The sequence below is a fragment of the Salvelinus fontinalis genome, chromosome 9 (assembly GCF_029448725.1).
Source record: "Salvelinus fontinalis isolate EN_2023a chromosome 9, ASM2944872v1, whole genome shotgun sequence".
In the NCBI taxonomy this organism is placed as follows: Eukaryota; Metazoa; Chordata; class Actinopteri; order Salmoniformes; family Salmonidae; genus Salvelinus; species Salvelinus fontinalis.
The window spans coordinates 19403760-19427873 of NC_074673.1; the positions used below are offsets into that span (position 1 = coordinate 19403760).

General features: G+C 41.8%; 1 protein-coding gene across 1 annotated transcript in view; it reads right to left on the reverse strand.

Annotated features, from left to right (window-relative positions):
* The window catches only part of LOC129862959 (uncharacterized), a 66895-nt gene extending 57355 nt beyond the window's left edge, over window positions 1-9540 (reverse strand). The window contains exon 1 of the mRNA XM_055935059.1: window positions 9406-9540. Within this exon, the coding sequence (XP_055791034.1) occupies window positions 9406-9540 (135 nt within the window). The remainder of the gene's footprint in view (window positions 1-9405) is intronic.
* Between the last annotated feature and the right edge of the window lie 14574 nt (window positions 9541-24114).

A 24114-nucleotide genomic window follows, 5' to 3' on the forward strand; every position in this document is an offset into this window, starting at 1 on the left:
TCTACTGCTGCTCTGTTACACACATGATGTCCTCCACAGGGTGACAGCACTGTTTCACTTTCAGCTCGCCTGTTACACACTCAACCCAAACACTCTGTTCCTCCACATCTGGTCCCTTGGCCCTCCCATCCCTAAGGTACGGCAGCTCTCGCTCAAATGTGTTTACATGATCAATTCATTATGTGGATTAAATGTTTTTCTTAAGGAAAAGAGTGGAGAACAAAGACAAAAAGGACATTGATATGTGGCCAAAAACAAAAGTGCCCAAAACAAGTGAAAAGATCTTTTGTTCTATAATAATGGATGTTCAAAGTTTCAGATATTTTTTTATAACCCAACCCTGATCTGTACTTCTCCACAACTTTGTCCCTGACCTGTTTGGAGAGCTCCTTGGTCTTCATGGTGCCGCTTGCTTAGTGGTGTTGCAGACTCTGGGGGCGTTCAGAACAGGTGTATATATACTGAGATCATGTGACACTTAGATTGAACACAGGTGGACTTTATTTAACTAATTATGTGACTTCTGAAGGTAATTGGTTGCTTCATAGCAAAGGGGGTGAATAAATATGCACGCACCACTTTTCTGTTAATTTTTGTTATTTTTTTCATTTCACTTCATCCATATTGGACTATTTTGTGTATGTCCATTACATGAAATCCAAATAAACATCAATTTACAATACAGTTTGTATTGCAACAAAATAGGAAAAACGCCAAAGTGGATGAATACTTTTGCAAGCACTTATATTATACATATGTTTATCCTGTTGCTATTTTGATCATTTTAAGTGCAATATTTAGATTTTATTCTCCCACACCTGGTTTCTCCCACCCTGCAGTTGACCATTGCTCCTGCAACCTCTGAGTGCCCCTATTACCCGCCAGCATCAAAGACACCTTGTGGTTTTCTCCAGGAAACGCCAAATACTCTCCAGCAGAACACCTCTCTTGCCTCGGCTCTCGCGGCTTCAGCTGTTGGTAGGTTGGGGCCTCCCAATGGGTGCGCACAGGTGCACTTGGGTCTCCTCCATCACTAGAGGACTGTGTCCTTGCACCTTGCTGCGTGGCCAGGTACACCTCAATGTAGTGGGGGTCTACCTGAGTGATCCTGCCAGTCTTCTCTCAAAGATGAAGCCATGCAAGCCTTAGTGCAGTGAAACTGTGATTAGCTTATTAAATGAGTTATGGTTCCTTTGATTGCTCCAACATTACTTGGTTACTAGGATGACTGCAGCAATAGAGCTAATACATGCCAACAAGTGCTGATCTTCGTGGATGTAGGCATTTATTCACACCCAAAACCAATGCAGGGTACTCTCAGGCAACACAGATGCTTTTGGTAACTATGACCTCAACTGGTGACGTGTTGACGTCTATTTTGAATGTCTGTGGTTTCAACTTTGGATGGTACTGATGGTAGCTTCTTACGTTGTATTTTTATTTATTGTTTTTGTTCTACCTTATGTTGCATTGATATTAAATCCATTATTAATGGCACCACAACAAACCTGCCAAGAGAGGGCCACCCACCAAAACTCACAGACCAGGCAAGGAGGGCATTAATCAGAGAGGCAACAAAGAGACCAAAGATAACCCTGAAGGAGCTGCAAAGCTCCACAGCGGAGATTTGAGTATCTGTCTATAGGACCACTTTAAGCCGTACACTCCACACAGCTGGGCTTTACGGAAGAGTGGCCAGAAAAAAAAGCCATTGCTTAAAGAAAAAAATATTCAAACACGTTCGGTGTTCGCCAAAAGTAATGTGGGAGACTCCCCAAACATATGGAATAAGGTACTCTGGTCAGATGAGACTAAAATTGAGCTTTTTGGCCATCAAGGAAAACGCTATGTCTGGCGCAAACCCAACACCTCTCATCACCCTGAGAACACCATCCCCACAGTGAAGCATGGTGGTGGCAGCATCATGCTGTGGGGATGTTTTTCATCGGCAGGGACTGGGAAACTGGTCAGAATTGAAGGAACAATGGATGGCGCTAAATACAGGCAAATTCTTGAGGGAAACCTGTTTCAGTCTTACAGAGATTTGAGACTGGGGCGGAGGTTCACCTTCCAGCAGGACAATCACCCTAAGCATCCTGCTAAAGCAACACTCGAGTGGTTTTTGGGGAAACATTTCAATGTCTTGGAATGGCCTAGTCAAATATTTTGCACCTTTAAAGTGGTGGGCATGTTGTGTAAATCAAATGATACAAACCACAGAAAATTCATTTTAATTCCAGGTTGTCAGGCACAAAATAGGAAAAATGCCAAGGGTGGTGAATATTTTCGCAAGCCACTGTATTTGTTGAAAAATAAGTCTAAAAAGGTCATTATAGAAGTTTATTAATGGGTTATGTGTTCTGTACTGACAGCTATTTCCTCTAGTGTGACACAATCTTGATGTCATACCAAGGGGGAAAAGCTGTCACTCTTAAGGGCTTTTACGGTGACCACATTATCACTGTACCGGTGGTAATATGTCAAATTCCACGTGACCGTTTAGTCACGGTAATTAGGCTTCTCTAAGCTCTGATGCTGCTGATGGTCATTAGTAGCCTACCAAACTTGCTAACTGCCTGGTACTCAACACTCTATTGTCCCTCTAATCACTCTGACATCAATGTAAATGTATCAAAAATCTAATCAAACACTTCATGAGAGCCCATGAGCTCATGTTGATCCCATCAGATTTCTATAGGCGAGGCCTACTGTATTTATTTGTCAACTTTCCTAATATTAAGCACATTGCTTCGCTTTACAACAGGATTATCGCCTACCTGGCAGGCATGAAAATGAACCACGGGAAAAGCGTCCTCCATTCGCTATTGTCACGATCGTGTGGCGGATTGACGGACCAAAATGCAGCAGTTGGAAAATAAGCCATCTTCTTTTATTTAACAACACGAAGATGAACACGACACAAAACTCTATACAAAATAACAAAACAACCGTGAAGCTACAAACGTTGTGCACATACATACAGGCTACAAACGTTCTACATAGACAATTACTCACAACCAATGAGAGCCTATGGCTACCCTAAATAAGGCTCCCAATCAGAGACAACCGAAATCAGCTGTCTCTAATTGGGAACTCATTCAGGTAACCATAGACTCTCCTAGACAACTAAACATACATAGACAACGCTAGACATCTACACTCAACACAAACCCATATACTACACCCCATAACCCCTGTACCATATAAACACCCAAAACTAACAAAACATAAACATTCCCCATGTCACACCCTGACCTAACTAAAATAATAAAGAAAAACAAAGAATACTAAGGCCAGGGCGTGACAGCTATTTAAGTGGATAGATTTATTTATTTTTTTGCCATGCCCCTGTTTTGTGACAGGTGCATGATAATTTTAAATTCTAAATCAAAACAAATTACACACATATATTATTTAGTATATGTAAAGACAACATTAAATTAAGAATAGTCTGATGGGTGACAATATTAGCCTATCACTTGGGAATGATGTTTTATCACTTGTGAATGATGTATTATCACTTGTGAATGATGTTTTATCACTTGGGAATGATGTATTATCACTTGTGAATGATGTATCATCACTTGTGAATGGTGTTTTATCACTTGTGAATGATGTTTTATCACTTGGGAATGATGTATTATCACTTGTGAATGATGTATCATCACTTGTGAATGGTGTTTTATCACTTGTGAATGATGTATTATCACTTGTGAATGATGTTTTATCACCAGTGAATGATGTTTTATCACTTGTGAATGATGTATTATCACTTGTGAATGATGTTTTATCACTCGTGAATGATGTATTATCACTTGTGAATGATGTTTTATCACTTGTGAATGATGTTTTATCACTTGTGAATGATGTATTATCACTTGTGAATGATGTATTATCACTTGTGAATGATGTTTTATCACTTGTGAATGATGTATTATCACTTGTGAAAGATGTATTATCACTTGTGAATGATGTTTTATCACTTGTGAATGATGTTTTATCACCTGTGAATGATGTTTTATCACTTGTGAATGATGTTTTATCACTTGTGAATGATGTATTATCACTTGTGAATGATGTATTATCACTTGTGAATGATGTTGTATCACTTGTGAATGATGTTTTATCACTTGTGAATGATGTATTATCACTTGTGAATGATGTATTATCACCTGTGAATGATGTTTTATCACCTGTGAATGATGTTTTATCACTTGTGAATGATGTATTATCACTTGTGAATGATGTTTTATCACCGGTGAATGATGTTTATCACTTGTGAATGATGTATTATCACTTGTGAATGATGTTTTATCAGTTGTGAATGATGTATTATCACTTGTGAATGATGTATTATCACTTGTGAATGATGTATTATCACCTGTGAATGATGTATTATCACCTGTGAATGATGTATTATCACTTGTGAATGATGTGTTATCACTTGTGAATGATGTTTTATCACTTGTGAATGATGTATTATCACTTGTGAATGATGTATTATCACTTGTGAATGATGTTTTATCAGTTGTGAATGATGTTTTATCACTTGTGAATGATGTTTTATCACCTGTGAATTATGTATTATCACTTGTGAATGATGTTTTATCACTTGGGAATGATGTTTTATCACTTGTGAATGATGTATTATCACTTGTGAATGATGTTGTATCACTTGTGAGTGATGTATTATCACTTGTGAATGATGTTTTATCACTTGTGAATGATGTTTTATCACTTGGGAATGATGTTTTATCACTTGGGAATGATGTATTATCACTTGTGAATGAGGTATCATCACTTATGAATTATGTTTTATCACTTGTGAATGATGTATTATCACTTGTGAATGATGTATCATCACTTGTGAATGATGTTTTATCACTTGTGAATGATGTTTTATCACTTGTGAATGATGTATTATCACTTGTGAATAATGTTTTATCACTTGTGAAGGACGTTTTATCACTTGTGAATGATGTATTATCACTTGTGAATGATGTTTTATCACCTGTGAATGATGTATTATCACTTGTGAATGATGTATTATCACTTGTGAATGATGTATTATCACCTGTGAATGATGTTTTATCACCTGTGAATGATGTTTTATCACTTGTGAATGATGTATTATCACTTGTGAATGATGTTTTATCACCGGTGAATGATGTTTATCACTTGTGAATGATGTATTATCACTTGTGAATGATGTTTTATCAGTTGTGAATGATGTATTATCACTTGTGAATGATCTATTATCACCTGTGAAATATGTTTTATCACTTGTGAATGATGTTTTATCACCTGTGAATGATGTATTATCACTTGTGAATGATGTATTATCACCTGTGAATGATGTTTTATCACTTGTGAATGATGTATTATCACTTGTGAATGATGTTTTATCAGTTGTGAATGATGTTTTATCACTTGTGAATGATGTTTTATCACCTGTGAATTATGTATTATCACTTGTGAATGATGTTTTATCACTTGGGAATGATGTTTTATCACTTGTGAATGATGTATTATCACTTGTGAATGATGTATTATCACTTGTGAATGATGTTGTATCACTTGTGAATGATGTATTATCACTTGTGAATGATGTTTTATCACTTGTGAATGATGTTTTATCACTTGGGAATGATGTTTTATCACTTGGGAATGATGTATTATCACTTGTGAATGAGGTATCATCACTTATGAATTATGTTTTATCACTTGTGAATGATGTATTATCACTTGTGAATGATGTATCATCACTTGTGAATGATGTTTTATCACTTGTGAATGATGTTTTATCACTTGTGAATGATGTATTATCACTTGTGAATAATGTTTTATCACTTGTGAAGGACGTTTTATCACTTGTGAATGATGTATTATCACTTGTGAATTATGTTTTATCACTTGTGAATGATGTATTATCACTTGTGAATGATGTATTATCACTTGTGAATGATGTATTATCACCTGTGAATGATGTTTTATCACCTGTGAATGATGTTTTATCACTTGTGAATGATGTATTATCACTTGTGAATGATGTTTTATCACCGGTGAATGATGTTTATCACTTGTGAATGATGTATTATCACTTGTGAATGATGTTTTATCAGTTGTGAATGATGTATTATCACTTGTGAATGATCTATTATCACCTGTGAAATATGTTTTATCACTTGTGAATGATGTTTTATCACCTGTGAATGATATATTATCACTTGTGAATGATGTATTATCACCTGTGAATGATGTTTTATCACTTGTGAATGATGTATTATCACTTGTGAATAATGTTTTATCACTTGTGAATGATGTCTTATCACTTGTGAATAATGTTTTATCACTTGTGAATGATCTATTATCACCTGTGAATGATGTATTATCACTTGTGAATGATGTTTTATCACTTGTGAATGATGTATTATCACTTGTGAATGATCTATTATCACCTGTGAATGATGTTTTATCACTTGTGAATGATGTATTATCACTTGTGAATGATCTATTATCACCTGTGAAATATGTTTTATCACTTGTGAATGATGTTTTATCACTTGTGAATGATGTTTTATCACCTGTGAATTATGTATTATCACTTGTGAATGATGTTTTATCACTTGGGAATGATGTTTTATCACTTGTGAATGATGTATTATCACTTGTGAATGATGTATTATCACTTGTGAATGATGTTGTATCACTTGTGAATGATGTATTATCACTTGTGAATGATGTTTTATCACTTGTGAATGATGTTTTATCACTTGGGAATGATGTTTTATCACTTGGGAATGATGTATTATCACTTGTGAATGAGGTATCATCACTTATGAATTATGTTTTATCACTTGTGAATGATGTATTATCACTTGTGAATGATGTATCATCACTTGTGAATGATGTTTTATCACTTGTGAATGATGTTTTATCACTTGTGAATGATGTATTATCACTTGTGAATAATGTTTTATCACTTGTGAAGGACGTTTTATCACTTGTGAATGATGTATTATCACTTGTGAATTATGTTTTATCACTTGTGAATGATGTATTATCACTTGTGAATGATGTATTATCACTTGTGAATGATGTATTATCACCTGTGAATGATGTTTTATCACCTGTGAATGATGTTTTATCACTTGTGAATGATGTATTATCACTTGTGAATGATGTTTTATCACCGGTGAATGATGTTTATCACTTGTGAATGATGTATTATCACTTGTGAATGATGTTTTATCAGTTGTGAATGATGTATTATCACTTGTGAATGATCTATTATCACCTGTGAAATATGTTTTATCACTTGTGAATGATGTTTTATCACCTGTGAATGATGTATTATCACTTGTGAATGATGTATTATCACCTGTGAATGATGTTTTATCACTTGTGAATGATGTATTATCACTTGTGAATAATGTTTTATCACTTGTGAATGATGTCTTATCACTTGTGAATAATGTTTTATCACTTGTGAATGATCTATTATCACCTGTGAATGATGTATTATCACTTGTGAATGATGTTTTATCACTTGTGAATGATGTATTATCACTTGTGAATGATCTATTATCACCTGTGAATGATGTTTTATCACTTGTGAATGATGTATTATCACTTGTGAATGATATATTATCACTTGTGAGTGATGTATTATCACTTGTGAATTATGTTTTATCACTTGTGAATGATGTATTATCACTTGTGAATGATGTATTATCACTTGTGAATGATGTTTTATCACTTGTGAATGATGTTTTATCACTTGTGAATGATGTATTATCACTTGTGAATGATGTTTTATCACTTGTGAATGATGCCCAGCATGTGCAGTAAGGCAAGAAACAGCTCATGAATTTTTCAAATCATGTTTGCACACCTCATGTAGCCTAGCCAATTGGCCGATATGTTTTGATAAGGTGTGTATCACAACTAAAGGGGCCAAACAACTTCTTAAAATTAAGCAGAATAATCTGCTTTAAACTGGTGTAGAGCCTAACTGGCATACATAAGCTACGCGTGAGATTCAAATTTGGGGAAGATCATATTCACCATAAACATGCACCTTTATAATAAAGCATTACATGCATAATCGTATTTGCTGTCACTTTCGAGAACAGCATTTTGGAACATTCGCGCTTATAGCCTACTGCCGTGTGCGCGTTGCTATTCTTGTAATGTGAAAAAAATTGCCTAATAGTTTACATTTTTAAGCTAAATGTTCTGATCTGCTGCATCAGCCTCATTGCTTTTAAAAGTTTTTTTGATGGGAGTGGTTGTATTATTTGGGATCTATCACATCCCACAAGTGTCCCAGACTATGTTTGGAATATGTATTTATTGTGTACCTTATTGTTGGAAGGCTTATCAGTAAGCCTTCCATTTGATTTCACCACAAAACATAAACAATAGCTTTTTATACTTAAATTATCAAAAAATTACAAATATTTTCAATTATTAATTCAAAAGGTGTCCCACCAAACAACTAAGAAATGTACCCCTTTTATGGCAATGGTAGAAAAGTGTAATATTTGCATAAATATTCATAATAAAGATGACAATCTGTTCAGACCATGTGCTCCAGCAATTTCTTCTGTACTTCCTCATTGCAAGACAACTCTGCCCCTCACAATGGTGGCCAAATGCTGGTTCGTTGTTTATATACAGAATTGTGTCACACCATGTGGACATTGATTTTGGGGACAAAATGTAGTCAATCAGAACTATTTGGAAACATCATAAATGGACTTGGGGACTACTGTTTCTTGAAATACACTTCTGTGTCATGAGTACAAGAGTAGGTGAAGGGAATTTTATACCTTTTTCCTTTAATTAACTTAAGTTCAAAGTTCCACAACCTTACCTGGGACAGTCACACCATTGGATGAATAACATATTTGGTTCAAAATTGTAAGAAAACAAATAATTCTGTCACGGTCGTGTGGAAAGACGGACCAAGGCGCAGCGTGAATTGAGTTCCACATATTTATTTAAAGTGAAACTTCTAAACAAAACAATAAACAAACACAGAACGTAAACAAACGTAGTGCTACATGCACTCACTCAAAACAATATCCCACAAAGCAGGTGGGAGAAAGGACTTCCTAAATATGATCCCCAATTAGGGGCAGCGATTACCAGCTGCCTCTAATTGGGAACCATACAACCCAGCCACATAGAAAGTCAATGACTAGAACACTCCCCTAGTCACGCTCTGACCTAAACACCATAGAGAACCGAGTGCTCTGTATGGTCAGGGCGTGACAATACCCCCCCCCCCCCCCCAAAGGTGCGGACTCTGGCCGCAAAACCTGAAACCAAATGGGGAGGTTAGGGTGGGTGAATAGTGTCGGTGGCGGCTCCGGTGCGGGTCGTAGCCCCCGCCCCGACCACGGATCCGGCCATGGAGCTGGGTTGGTCGCCGTGCCTGGAATGGGCACCGGCGCAGTGGAAGGCTCTGGACATGGAGCTGGGTTGGACACCGCGCCCGGACTGGACACCGGCGCAGAGGATGGTTCCGGCCATGGAGCTGGGTTGGCCGCCGTGCCTGGACTGGGCACCGGCGCAGAGGAAGGCTCCTGCCTGGAGTGGGACTGGACACCGTGCCTGGACTGGGCACCGGCGCAGCGGAAGGCTCTGGCCATGGAGCTGGGTTGGATGCCGCGCCCGGACTGGGCACCGGCGCAGAGGAGAGCTCCGGCCATGGAGCTGGGTTGGATGCCGCGCCCGGACTGGGCACCGGCGCAGAGGAGAGCTCCGGCCATGGAGCTGGGTTAGACACGGTGCCTGGACTGGGCACCGGCGCAGAGGAAGGCTCTGGCCATGGAGCTGGGTTGGCCGCTGTGCCTGGACTGAGCACCGGCGCCGAGGAAGGCTCCGACCTTGGCGCTGGACTGGACACCGTGCCTGGACTGGGCACCGGCGCAGAAGAAGGCTCCTGCCATGGAGTGGGACTGGACACCATGCCTGGACTGGGCACCGGCGCAGAGGAAGACTCCTGCCATGGAGCTGAACTGGACACCGTGCCTGGACTGGGCACCAGTGCAGAGGAAGGCTCCGGCCTTGGAGCGGGACTGGACACTGTGCCTGGACTGGGCACCAGTGCAGAGGAAGGCTCCGGCCTAGGAGCGGGACTGGGGAGGCGCACTGGAGGCCTGGTGCGTGGAGCCTGCACAGGTGGCACCGGACTGGTGACACGCACTTCAGGGCGAGTGCGGGGAGCTGGCACAGGACGTACCGGACTGGGGAGGCGCACTGGAGGCCAGATGCGTTAAGCCGGCACAGACTTCACCAGACTGCTGACAGGCTCTTCAGATCGAATGTTGAGCAGAACACACTTGACCAACATCTCTCTCATCTCTCTCTCTCCCAACTTCTCCATCGCCTCTCTGACAGTCTCTGGCTCTTCAGGGTGAGTACGGGGAGCTGGCACAGATGGCACCGGACTGATGACCCGCTCTTCCGCTGCTCCGCCCCCCCCCCCCCCCCCCCCAACAAAATCTTCGGGTTTCTGTGGCCACGGTCCCCAGCGTCGTCGCTGTCCTTCAACCTTCCTTGGTGTCTCCTTCCAAAGAAGGGTCTCACATCCGGACATGATTTCCTCCCATGCCCAAAACTCCTTAACCTCCATAACACGCTGCTTGGTCCTGCGTTGGTGGGATATTCTGTCACGGTCGTGTGGAAAGACGGACCAAGGCGCAGCGTGATTTGAGTTCCACATATTTATTTAAAGTGAAACTTCTAAACAAAACAATAAACAAACACTGACTGTGAACAAACGTAGTGCTACATGCACTCACTCAAAACAATATCCCACAAAGCAGGTGGGAGAAAGGACTTCCTAAATATGATCCCCAATTAGAGGCAGCGATTACCAGCTGCCTCTAATTGGGAACCATACAACCCAGCCACATAGAAAATCAATGACTAGAACACTCCCCTAGTCACGCTCTGACCTAAACACCATAGAGAACCGAGTGCTCTGTATGGTCAGGGCGTGACAAATACACTGCATGGATTTACTTATGATCCAAGTAATAAAACAACGCTTTTAGTAATATGTCACAATTTTAACACATTTAAATGAAGTTGTATTTGTGTTTGCCGTTATGGACAAAAAAGGGGTGTCACGTCAACTACCAGTGTATTCATGATACTCTTAGAGAAAAATAAGAGTTTTATGCCCTTCAGGAGAAACTTGCAGTAAATGCTGCAGTAGGCAGAAGTGGTGTTGGTTGGTTATGAGTATTGTCTTGGCAGTAGAGAACAGGGATACTAGAGGGGACTAAGAGCTAATTACAACTAAGATCAAAGGATTTCTCCTAGAGTTGTTCCACACATCCGGGAAAAACACAAACACGGCACTTCTTTTCTGCCACCTCAGACATTTAAATCCCCCAAAAAGACAAATACGGTGAACTTTCTTTGAGTACATATTGTTAACTAAGAACCAAGGCATTTAAAGTTTAGAGCAGATGAGTGTAACCTTCAGCACATATCACAGAGTTCTGTCTTAATCCATTGAGGGGCAATTAAGAATGAAGTCGTTGGCTACATTAACAATTCAATTAATTACCAGACGATGTGTGTGTACTTACACCTGTAATCTACACTGTCACTCTCAATAAGCCCCCCCCCCCCCCCCTCCCCCCCCACACACACACACACACACGCACACACACACACACACACGCACACACACAGGTACACTTCTGAAACACATTCAGTGCCAAGCTGTGTCACAGTGACTGGGCTGACACTTCTAAAACAACACAGGTGGGTATTGGGAACCCCTTGATGTACAGCACAGCAGAACTCATCTCCCCTAATACAAATCCCCAACACTAGTTTGTGAAGACATTCTGATGGCAGAGGACCAACCAACTGGTTAAATCCTGGATATATCCTTATATTAAATAAAATGTAATTATGTAGTTGTCTTTTAATGTTATGCATTATGTAATTTTATGTAGTTATGTCCTTCAGCTGTAATTTTCTATTAAGGTTATGCATTATGTCATGTTTTGTGTGGACCCCTGGAAGAGTAGCTGCAGCTTAGGCTGTAGCTAATGGGGATCCTAATAAAATACAAAAAATACTAACTATCCGTGCCATGAAAATCAAATCAAATCAAGTTTATTTTATATAGCCCTTCGTACATCAGCTAATATCTCGAAGTGCTGTACAGAAACCCAGCCTAAAACCCCAAACAGCAAGCAATGCAGGTGTAGAAGCACGGCGGCTAGGAAAAACTCCATAGAAAGGCCAAAACCTAGGAAGAATCCTAGAAAGGAACCAGGCTGTGAGGGGTGGCCAGTCCTCTTCTGGCTGTGCCGGGTGGAGATTATAACAGAACATGGCCAAGATGTTCAAATGTTCATAAATGACCAGCATGGTCAAATAATAATCAGGAGTAAATGTCAGTTGGCTTTTCATAGCCGATCATTAAGAGTATCTCTACCGCTCCTGCGGTCTCTAGAGAGTTGAAAACAGCAGGTCTGGGACAGGTAGCACGTCCGGTGGACAGGTCAAGGTTCCATAGCCGCAGGCAGAACAGTTGAAACTGGAACAGCAGCAAGGCCAGGTGAACTGGGGACAGCAAGGGGTCATCATGCCCGGTAGTCCTGACGCATGGTCCTAGGGCTCAGGTCCTCCGAGAGAGAGAAAGAAAGAGAGAAGGAGAGAATTAGAGAGAGCATACTTAAATTCACACAGGACACCGGATAAGACAGGAGAAGTACTCCAGATATAACCAACTGACCCTAGCCCCCCGACACATAAACTACTGCAGCATAAATACTGGAGGCTGAGACAGGAGGGGTCAGGAGACACTGTGGACCCATCCGATGATACCCCCAGACAGGGCCAAACAGGAAGGATATAACCCCACCCACTTTGCCAAAGCACAGCCCCCACACCACTAGAGGGATATCTTCAACCACCAACTTACCATCCTGAGACAAGGCCGAGTATAGCCCACAAAGATCTCCACCACAGCACAAACCAAGGGGGGGAGCCAACCCAGACAGGAAGATCACGTCAGTAACTCAACCCACTCAAGTGACGCACCCCTCCTAGGGATGGCATGAAAGAGCACCAGTAAGCCAGTGACTCAGCCCCTGTAATAGGGTTAGAGGCAGAGAATCCCAGTGGAGAGAGGGGAAGCGGCCAGGCAGAGACAGCAAGGGCGGTTCGTTGCTCCAAAGCCTTTCCGTTCACCTTCACACTCCTGGGCCAGACTACACTCAATCATATGACCTACTGAAAAGATAAGTCTTCAGTAAAGACTTAAAGGTTGAGACCGAGTCTACGTCTCTCACATGGGTAGGCAGACTATTCCATAAAAATGGAGATCTATAGGAGAAAGCCCTGCCTCCAGCTGTTTGCTTAGAAATTCTAGGGACAATTAGGAGGCCTGCGTCTTGTGACCGTAGCGTACATGTAGGTATGTAGCGTACATGTAGGTATGTACGACAGGACCAACTCGGAAAGATAGGTAGGAGCAAGCCCATGTAACACTTTATAGGTTAACAGTAAAACTTTGAAATCAGCCCTTGCCTTAACAGGAAGCCAGTGTAGGGAAGCTAGCACTGGAGTAATATGATCAAATTTCTTGGTTCTAGTCAGGATTCTAGCAGCCGTATTTAGCACTAACTGAAGTTTATTTAGTGCTTTATCCAGGTAGCCGGAAGTAGAGCATTGCAGTAGTCTAACCTAGAAGTAACAAAAGCATGGATTAATTTTTCTGCATCATTTTTGGACAGAAAATTTCAGATTTTTGCAATGTTACGTAGATGGAAAAAAGCTGTCCTTGAAACAGTCTTGATATGTTTGTCAAAAGAGAGATCAGGGTCCAGAGTAACGCCGAGGTCCCTCACAGTTTTATTTGAGACGACTTTACAACCATCAAGATTAATTGTCAGATTTAACAGAATATCTCTTTGACAGAATGACAGAAAATATCCCAGAGACTGTATAATTTACTGCTAAATAAATACCATGTAGGTTAGGGAATAAAAATTATAGTTTTTAACAGGACAACATAGAAGCTCGAGTCCCAGTGGCCAAAGCACCCGGCAGAAAAATGACAGACAAATCCTCTGTGCTTTCTCAGCCCGGCCTCAGAGCCATAAGAAACATACTTTACGTATTTCTGAGCACCTCCAAGACTTATAATAGCTGCTATTGGTCTATTTATTTTAGACAGAAACAAAAGATGGAAGGTTGGTTGGGGAGGAAGGGTGGGCGTTTTCCTTGACCGTCTAGCAAACCAAAGGTTGGTTGGGGAGGAAGGGTGGGCGTTTTCCTTGACCGTCTAGCAAACCAAAGGTTGGTTGGGGAGGAAGGGTGGGCGTTTTCCTTGACCGTCTAGCAAACCAAAGGTTGGTTGGGGAGGAAGGGTGGGCGTTTTCCTTGACCGTCTAGCAAACCAAAGTTTGGTTGGGGAGGAAGGGTGGGCATTTTCCTTGACCGTCTAGCAAACCAAAGGTTGGTTGGGGAGGAAGGGTTGGCGTTTTCCTTGACCGTCTAGCAAACCAAAGGTTGGTTGGGGAGGAAGGGTGGGCGTTTTCCTTGACCGTCTAGCAAACCAAAGGTTGGTTGGGGAGGAAGGGTGGGCGTTTTCCTTGACCGTCTAGCAAACCAAAGGTTGGTTGGGGAGGAAGGGTGGGCGTTTTCCTTGACCGTCTAGCAAACCAAAGGTTGGTTGGGGAGGAAGGGTGGGCGTTTTCCTTGACCGTCTAGCAAACCAAAGGTTGCGCGTTTGAGTCGTGTCGGGGACAACTGGAGCATTTTAGCTAACTCTTCCCCTAACCTTTATTCTAAATGTAACCCAATTCACTATGTAAATTAACCTAACCTTTGTTGTTTGTTCACCTAACCACCAATGTAAATTGTCCCCGTAATTTCCTTTGTTGTTACAACGCAACAAGCAACCTGGTCTCAGAGAAAGATGTATAATACTATATGTCCTCCAAGATGTATGATACTACAGTATACATCCTCTAATTCGTATGACATTGAACAACCGCTATTCCTTTCATAATGTAACATAAAGTAACATATCATACTAAATGGATTGTCACAGATTTACTTACAGAATAATACGAATTGCCCTTAAACCACGTTGGCTTTCCTTACACTATGTCTTGCACAGAACAATAAGCATTTTAAGACACCAGGAACATTCCCATTTGGTTATGATAACATTTGACACAAATGTTGAAGGTCCATTGGTGTTAAAGTAAACAAACAAGCTACTGGTGATTCAGCACCACCAAAGCAGACAGCGATGCATCAGAATTTCACCGTTCAGCACCACGTGGCGGTGGACAGCGACCGTATCAGGCAGCCTCTCTGCAGGGGAAATCACTGGGAGGTAGATCTAAATAGGAAGCAATGTGCATAGAAGAAGAAGGGGAATGTTTTACTAGCCTGTTTCATACATATTGCCTTTCCAAATGAAACTTAATAATAGTAAATAATAGGGAATAAATTGCAACTGGCTGAAAATAGATATCTGAATCCAGGCCTATGGAGTATACATAGCACATCCTGCATTGTGGGACAGGTGTCAGTAGAAAGCTTGTCCTGTTGGAGGTCAGACCTGCCCTCTGACAAATAGGAGATAACATTACTAGCCAGTTCACTAAGGGCTGTAAGTGATTGAGCCATGCTGGGATGTGACACTGCATTGACTGAGAACCAGACAGGTCGAAGGCCCCCCTTCTTCCCTCATCTTAATCACTAGCCCCAACTCAAATCAATGCTCCTTATATACATACATGTACATACTGGCCTAATGGAACTATGATCTCTGTTCTTCTCAGTGACAATACTAGACATTGTAAAAATACTTCAGTCTCTATGTTGATAAAGAGATTGTGAGTGGGGCTTGTGTTCTTGCCAACTAGGACTATTCTAGTCCAGACTAATAGAGAATGTTGTGCTAGATGCTGTTCAAGTGCTTCAAGATAGTATTGGTCTCTCTCTCTCTCTGTATGTACTGTATGTATGCATGTATGTGTGCTTGTAACCCAAGTACTGGTCTCCTCGCGGCAGGCTTAAACGGGTCTGTGGCAGTCCATTTCTTTACCGAGAGCTGAATTCAATACAGAGAGACATGCTGTATATAAGAGAGTGAGAATCAGAACACTGTCTCACTAGAGGATGTATCACTTTATCGCTTGGGTCAGCTAGCTACCACAGTTAGAAACTCTCCTGTCATTCAGGTAATATATTATGAGTCAATTATACCAGACTATATCAACCAACCATCACACTGTATTAAATCACATATCATCAAATCAATGAGAGCTGTTAATGTTCTTCAATTAGACATTCTGTACCTTTAAACGTTCCACTCTCCAAGTGATGTATGACCAGAGGTTATGAGTGCTCCTGAATGTTATGACCGGTGATGGGTCTGGGAGGAGACACTAAGAGCTATTGAATAACAGTTAAGTTCCCCTTAAACACACTTCCTGTTTCCTGGGCTCCTCTGATTGGTCAGGAGAGGTTCTATATGTGTAATAGTGTTCCGAGGCGTGAAGTCGTTTCATGTGACAATGGCTGGGAGATTCTTCTTCATTCATAAATGGTTATCATCTCAACAAGATCTCACGGTTTGACACGGTTTGACTTCAGCAGCATTTAACGCTTGTCTGGGGTGGCTAAAGTAACAACTTGACGGTTAGGTTTAGGCTTTAATTACGAATAGTTAAGGTAAGGGTTAAGGTTTGGGATAAGGTTAAAACAAAAAAACAGTGCTTAGCCTTTGGATTGAACTTGCGACCCTCGGAGCCGGAGCTTGCGGCTTGCTAGGGCGTTGTGGAGGGGGATGGCGGATGGGAGTAAGCAGCGAGCTCCAGCGCCTAGGGTTGCATGTTCGATCCCAGTGCTAGGCACTCGTTTTATTTGTTTTTGTTTTAACCTATCCCAAACCTTAACCCTTACCTTAAGACTACTTGATGGTAATAGTGCTCACCGTTGCCCCTAGTGGCTGGTTTTGAAAGAGTCTCCTGGCATCCTGGTACCTGGCCGAATGTCAAATATCGCCTTGGATCTTAAGTAACCTGGCTGATCATCTACCATCCTCTATCAATGAAATATTATTAATCAGATGAAAACCATTGTGCTGTGTGAATGAAACCGTGGCCTTACAGGAAGCAGTTATAACTGTGGAACTGGAAGGCCGGATTGAGATGAAACCAATGTTATCCAGTGTGGTGCATGCTGTGTCTGTCTATAAACATCATCTAGCACTCTTTTCCATCTCAAATAAGTCATGACTTCTCTCCACAGTAAAACGCTCTCTCTCTACCGCCTATCTCCATTCCCGTGGTAGCCAGTGTCCCTGGGCTGTGGTTTACAAACCCAGCTAACATGGTGAAGGGCTTCACACTAGCCCAATGATCAAAGTGGTCAATTTGTTTGAACAGACTCAGACAGAGTCCTTAGAAATGCATATTACACTACAGCTACTGCATATTAACACCATCCACCAGCCTATTAATCAGTAGCTCATCAATATCTCATTTGCATATTATCTTTTAAGGGCCAGTGTCTGGGGTGATGGGTGAGCCCATCAATAATGCTAATGTTCTCCTGAGCCAGGGAGAGACGGGGGTGGGGGGGTTCGGGGGGGAGACCTCATTCAGAGTACATTGTGATTGAGGTGACACATGAAGGGAATGATCCTTTATCATCTAAATAAAATGTAACATAGAAGTAATGGATACTCATATGAGACTACTGTTAAAATTACTGTTGAAAACAAAAATAAGCTATCCACACAGTGGTCCTTAGAGTGGCGACTGGTATTGGCAACGCCAGAGCGACTCGAGTGTCTCAAGGTCGCTTGATGCTCAGGGCACTTATGGATCACAGCCACAGTGTCTGTATGCCCTGACCACACCGCAGGAGTGTGTGTGTATTTAAGTGTGTTTGTGTGTGTGTGTCAGTGACTGGGGTCGTAGATGGCAATGGCAGCAGAGGGAGTGATTGTGTCCTCCTGTCCCCACTCCTGAGCGGTAACAAGAGATGTGCCCAGCATGTGATCCATCAGGACATTGATTCCTGGAGATAGATAGAAGGATAGAAAGAAAGATAGAAGGAAGAAAGAAGATGAAAGGAAAGTGTAGAAAAAGAGAGGGAAGATGAAATATGAAAGTGATTTAAAGCTGTGTTCCTCTCACAGTACAACTACAGTTATTGCATTGAGTTGATCTTTTTTACATCTCTATACTTTTTCTTTCCTCTCGGCCCCTTGCTCTTAACTCCTTCACGCCACTCTTGCATTCTTGCAGGTGATTCTCTTCCCACAACCAGTTATTTCTCTCACTTTTATTTCTCCTCTCCTCTCCTAATTACCAAACATGAAAAGGGTTTCCCAAGTTCAAGACTTCTCATTGATTACTGCTATCCTCCCTTTCCTTCTCCAATCCACTCAACCCTCCTTCCCTCCTCCTCCCCTACACTCATCAGCCTCCTCAGGCTCACCCCTCCTCCTCCCCTCCCCTCCTCCCCCTCCTCCTCCCCTCCTCCCCCCTCCTCCTCCCCTACACTCATCAGCCTCCTCAGGCCTCCTCCCCTCCTCCTCCCCTACACTCATCAGCCTCCTCAGGCTCCCCCCCTCCTCCTCCCCTCCTCCCCCCTCCTCCTCCCCTACACTCATCAGCCTCCTCAGGCCTCCTCCCCTCCTCCCCCCTCCTCCCCCCTACACTCATCAGCCTCCTCAGGCCTCCTCCCCTCCTCCCCCCTCCCCCCTCCTCTGCCTCCTCCCCATACAAAGATATACAGAGAGTACACCCATACTAAATTGACATGTAGTATGACATGTGTCCTTTAATGCTACAGTAAGTTCACAGTGATCAACTAGGGGTGAACATACTTAAAAAATCAAAAAAATGGAGGACCAAAATTAAACAATCTTTAGGTAAGCAGGATTGAGGTACTTCAGCAGTTATATTGAGACAGGCATGGGGATCAGGGGTCACATTGAGGACGCACGCATATTACACTGAGTACACTGAAGCCCTAATCAGTGTTGTGGTATAGCTTCATAGAGAGAGCTATAAAGACAGATTATGAACAACATCAAATATGAATAAAGACCAAACTGATGACTGAAGAGCAGTTTGGAGGTGGAGGAGCTATAATGTGACTGGAAATAAAATATGTATTCATCTTGGCCGCTAACTGCTAGTCATACAGACTCTGTTAGCACGCACAATTATGCAAATGAACACTTCATTAAGGGCTAATTCTTTAGAGTGTCTCTTTTCTTTGGATGTAATTTTATACGACTCAGCAGTTAGCGCCTCTGAACGACGCTCCAGTCCCTCTGTGAAAATAACTTCAAATAAGAGCAGTAACCTAAAAGGAAGGTCTAGAACAGAATCATGCTGTGGTTGTATCATGTGAGGGAGTCTATTCAGGAGTGTATTATATCTGTTCATTTGACCGACCCTGCAGTCATACAGATTGTTCCTGTCACACAATGTCTATCAGAATGCTGTGAGTTGAAACCTTTGACTGAATATTTTTGATTGACAAATATATTGTTGTGAATCAGTTTAATTAAAACAACTGTGACAATGGCATAATGTATGAATTGTATTTGTGAAAATGTATGTTTGTTATTACAGTGTTATATCTCCACTCACCCATTAGCCACTAAATGCTCCAGTTTTCATAGGGTCTTGTTATTTCCACTTTAACACCTATAAAAACCCAAGCAGCTCTTCACAGATCTGGTACCATACAGTGGTTGAATGCAAGCATTTTCCGGTACTGTGCCTCAAAACTAAATGTTTACCAGGTCCACCGCTCCACCTTGGACATGAAAAGCCTTTATGACCAGGTCTACTTCTACAAGGCAGCAGTCCCCACCTTTGCCAGGAGCCTGAAGGACGTCACCTTCAACCGCAGCCCCAGCACCTCACACTGGAGCAACAGAGAAACTGACACCCTGCCCAGACAAGCGAGACACCCTCCCAGAACTGCGAGAACCCCCCTGGAAGGACCTGCACCAAGAGGAACCACACCAAGAGGACCTACACCCAGACCACAGTGCCACCAGCCACATCTCCACCCCAACCAACCAGTCGACCCTCCCAAAACAAACCCTATCCACACCCTATATAGGACCCCCCAGATCAGTATTATGACCCTTCTGCCCCCTGCATCCCCACGCCCCTGCAGCAAGGACCTCAACATGACAGCCGCACTTACATTTGAAGTTGGAAGTTTACATACACCTTAGCCAAATACATTTAAACTCAGTTTTTCACAATTCCTGACATGTAATCCGAGTAAAAATTCCCTATTTTAGGTCAGTTACGATCACCACTTATTTTAACAATGTGAAATGTCAGAATGATAGTAGAGAGAACGATTTATTTCAGCTTTTATTTCTTTCATCACATTCCCAGTGGGTCAGAAGTTTACATACACTCAATTAGTATTTGGTAGCATTGCCTTTAAATTGTTTAACTTGGGTCAAACGTTTTTCGGGTAGTCTTCCACAAGCTTTCCACAAGAAGTTTGTCCCATTCCTCCTGACAGAGCTGGTGCAACTGAGTCCGGTTTGTAGGCCTCCTTGCTTGCATACACTTTTTCAGTTCTGCCCACACATTTTCTATAGGATTGAGGTCAGGGCTTTGTGATGGCCACTCCAATACCTTGACTTTGTTGTCCTTAAGCCATTTTGCCACAACTTTGGAACTTTGCTTGGGGTCAATGTCCATTTGGAAGAACCATTTGCGACCAATCTTTAACTTCCTGACTGATGTCTTGAGATGTTGCTTCAATATATCCAGATCATTTTCCGACCTCATGATACCATCTATTTTGTGAAGTGCACCAGTCCCTCCTGCAGCAAAGCACCCCCACAACATGATGCTGCCACCCCATGCTTCACGGTTGGGATTGTGTTCTTTGGCTTGCAAGCCTCCCCCTTTTTCCTCCAAACATAATGATGGTCATTGTGGCCAAACAGTTCTATTTTTGTTTCATCAGACCAGAGAATATTTCTCCAAAAAGTACGATGTTTGTCCCCATGTGCATTTGCAAACTGTAGTCTGGCTTTTTTATGGCGGTTTTAGAGCAGTGGCTTCTTCCTTGCTGAGCGGCTTTTCTGGTTATGTTGATATAGGACTTGTTTTACTGTGGATATAGACACTTTTGTACCTGTTTCTTCCAACATCTTCACAAGGTCCTTTACTGTTGTTCTGGGATTGATTTGCACTTTTCGCATCAAAGTATGTTAATCTCTAGGAGACAGAACGCGTCTCCTTTCTGAGCGGTATGAAGGCTGCGTAGTCCCATGGTGTTTATACTTGTGTACTATTGTTTGTACAGATAAACGTGGTACCTTCAGGCGTTTGGAAATTGCTCCCAAGGATGAACCAGACTTGTGGAGGTCTACAATTTTCCCATGATGTCAAGCAAAGAGACACTGAGTTTGAAGGTAGGGCTTGAAATACATCCACAGGTACACCTCCAATTGACTCAAATTATGTCAGTTAGCCTATCAGAAGCTTCTAAAGCCATGACATAATTTTTTTTATATTCCAAGCTGTTCAAAGGTACAGTCAACTTAGTGTATGTAAACTTCCGACCCACTGGAATTGTGATACAGTGAATTATAAGTGAAATAATCTGTCTGTTAACAATTGTTGGGAAAAGCGCTTGTGTAATAGTAGATGTCCTAACCGACTTGCCAAAACTATAGTTTGTTAACAAGAAATTTGTGGAGTGGTTGAAAACAAGTTTTAATGACTCCAACCTAAGTGTATGTAAACTTCTGACTTTAACTGTATCATAAACATTGTCCCACAAGGAGATGAGTGTATAAATGGCTACTACATGTTCTCATCTATCAACAGGTATATGTAGTATACTCAGTGTCAATATTAGCATGTAAATCTTGGTGGGGTAAACTTTTTTTAAATGCATGCCAGCAAAGCCACAACACAACACTAAACAATACGTTCATTGCACTATAACAGTGACAAACGGACTTGCCAAAACTATAGTTTGTTAACAAGAAATGTGTGGATTGGTTGAAAATCGAGTTTTAATGACTCCAACCTGTGTAAACTTCCGACTTCAACTGTTTGTGGCTGTAGACTGGATTTCAAGCTACTGGGTTTCAAGTTGTTTATATTACTTCAGGGAATTTTACAAACCTTTGCTGACTTTACTAATGTTTGCAATTTATGCTAGTGTTAGTGATACCGAGGCAGGGATAAGCTGCTGCATAATTGCAGACTAGCTGATAGCTTACAATTTTTGTATTTCTGGTTGGGAAGGTGAAATCAGGATGATGGTGACCTCTTAGGGCTAGGGGGCAGTTTTCAGAAGTCTATTAGAAGCCTATTAGAAGCCTATTGTAAATCGAATAAAGCAGTTCGATTACCAAGATTCGAAGCTAAAGAATGATGTATGACACCTGTATTTTCATGAATGTTTAATATTACTATTTTTATATTTTGAATTTCCCGCTCTGCAATTTCACAGGATTTTATCGTTGTGGAACGCTAGCGGGACACCTAGCCCAACCAAATATCCTTATTCCTATATCCTATTTGAGGGTTGAAAGTCATCGTCTGGTAAAGGTTTCCACGTATTATTCATTTTTAAATATTTTTTACTTTTATCCTTTTTTTCTCCCCATTTTCATAATATCCAATTGGTAGTTACAGTCTTGTCTCTTCGCTGTAACTCCCCTACGGACTCGGGAGAGGCGAAGGTTGAGAGCCATGTGTCCGCCGAAACACGACCCTGCCAAGCTGCACTGCTTCTTGACACACTGCTCGCTTAACCCGGAAGCCAGCCACACCAATGTGTCAGAGGAAACACTGTCCAACTGGCGACAAAGTGTCAGCTTGCTGGTGCCCAGCCCGCAAAAAGGAGTCGCTAGAGCGCAATGGGACAAGGAAATCCCGGCCAGCCAAACCCGCCACTAACCCGGGCGACGCTGGGCCAATTGTGCACCGCCTTATGGGTCTCCCGGTCACGGCCGGCTGTGACACAGCCTGGGATCGAACCCGGGGCTGTATTTATGCTGCGATGCAGTGCCTTAGATGGCTACGCCACTCGGGAGGCAGGTTACCACTTATTAATCATAGCTTGACGTGACTATTTTCCTGGGCTGCTTAGGTTCGTTTGTGGTCATCACTTTTGCTGCTGCAGGGCATAGGTTTCAGGGCGCCTTGGGGAATGCCGATTGATTGACATTAGAGTGTACTGGTAGGCGCAGTGCGGCTGTGGAGAGTGATCGTGAACGCTGGTTCACACTGGTTGCTGATGTTTGCCGCTTTGAATCACATTTTATTTTGTGACTCTACTGACAACATTTTCATGTTACAGGGAACAGTTAATGTACTTTTATGCACTATGCGTATCATTTAGAATGAACTTAATTTGGATGATGCTATGCACAGAAGGTAGATCTAGCTTAAAGACTAGCGTCTATGGGCATGGGTTTTTTAACTGCCTCAGTTGGTGAGGGTTTGGGTGGGTTTGTGGGAGGGTCAGGGTATTGGTTGATGAGATATTGACTATTTTATATTTTCATAATTTAATTTTGTACAATTTGTAAATGCTAAACGCAATTTTGTTTCTATTTATTTTCCTTTATGTTACTTTCTTGAAAGATGTCAGCACCTAATATCAATACATTTATGACACTTAAAATTAGGGGTACTAAATGCTCAGTCAAGCACACGCGCATTCTGAATTATCTAAAGCAGCGTAAGGTTGATATAGCTTTTCTTCAGGAGACACACTTGACTGTCTCTAAGCATGGTAAACTAAAGAGATAGTGGGTGGGTCAAGTGTACTATTAATCTTTCACCTCTTGGCCAAGAGGTGTGTCCATTATCATTAATAAGCACTGCCCCATTCAGCTACAATCTCAGATTAAAGACAAAGGGGGAAGGTTTGTGATAATTCAAGGTCCCATTAACACTGAAATCATTACCATTGTGAATGTATATGGTCCTAACCGTGATGATCCTACATTTTACCAAGACATCTTTCTGAAGTTAACGTGCCCCTCATCAGAGATAATAATGGCAGGGGATTTTAACTTGG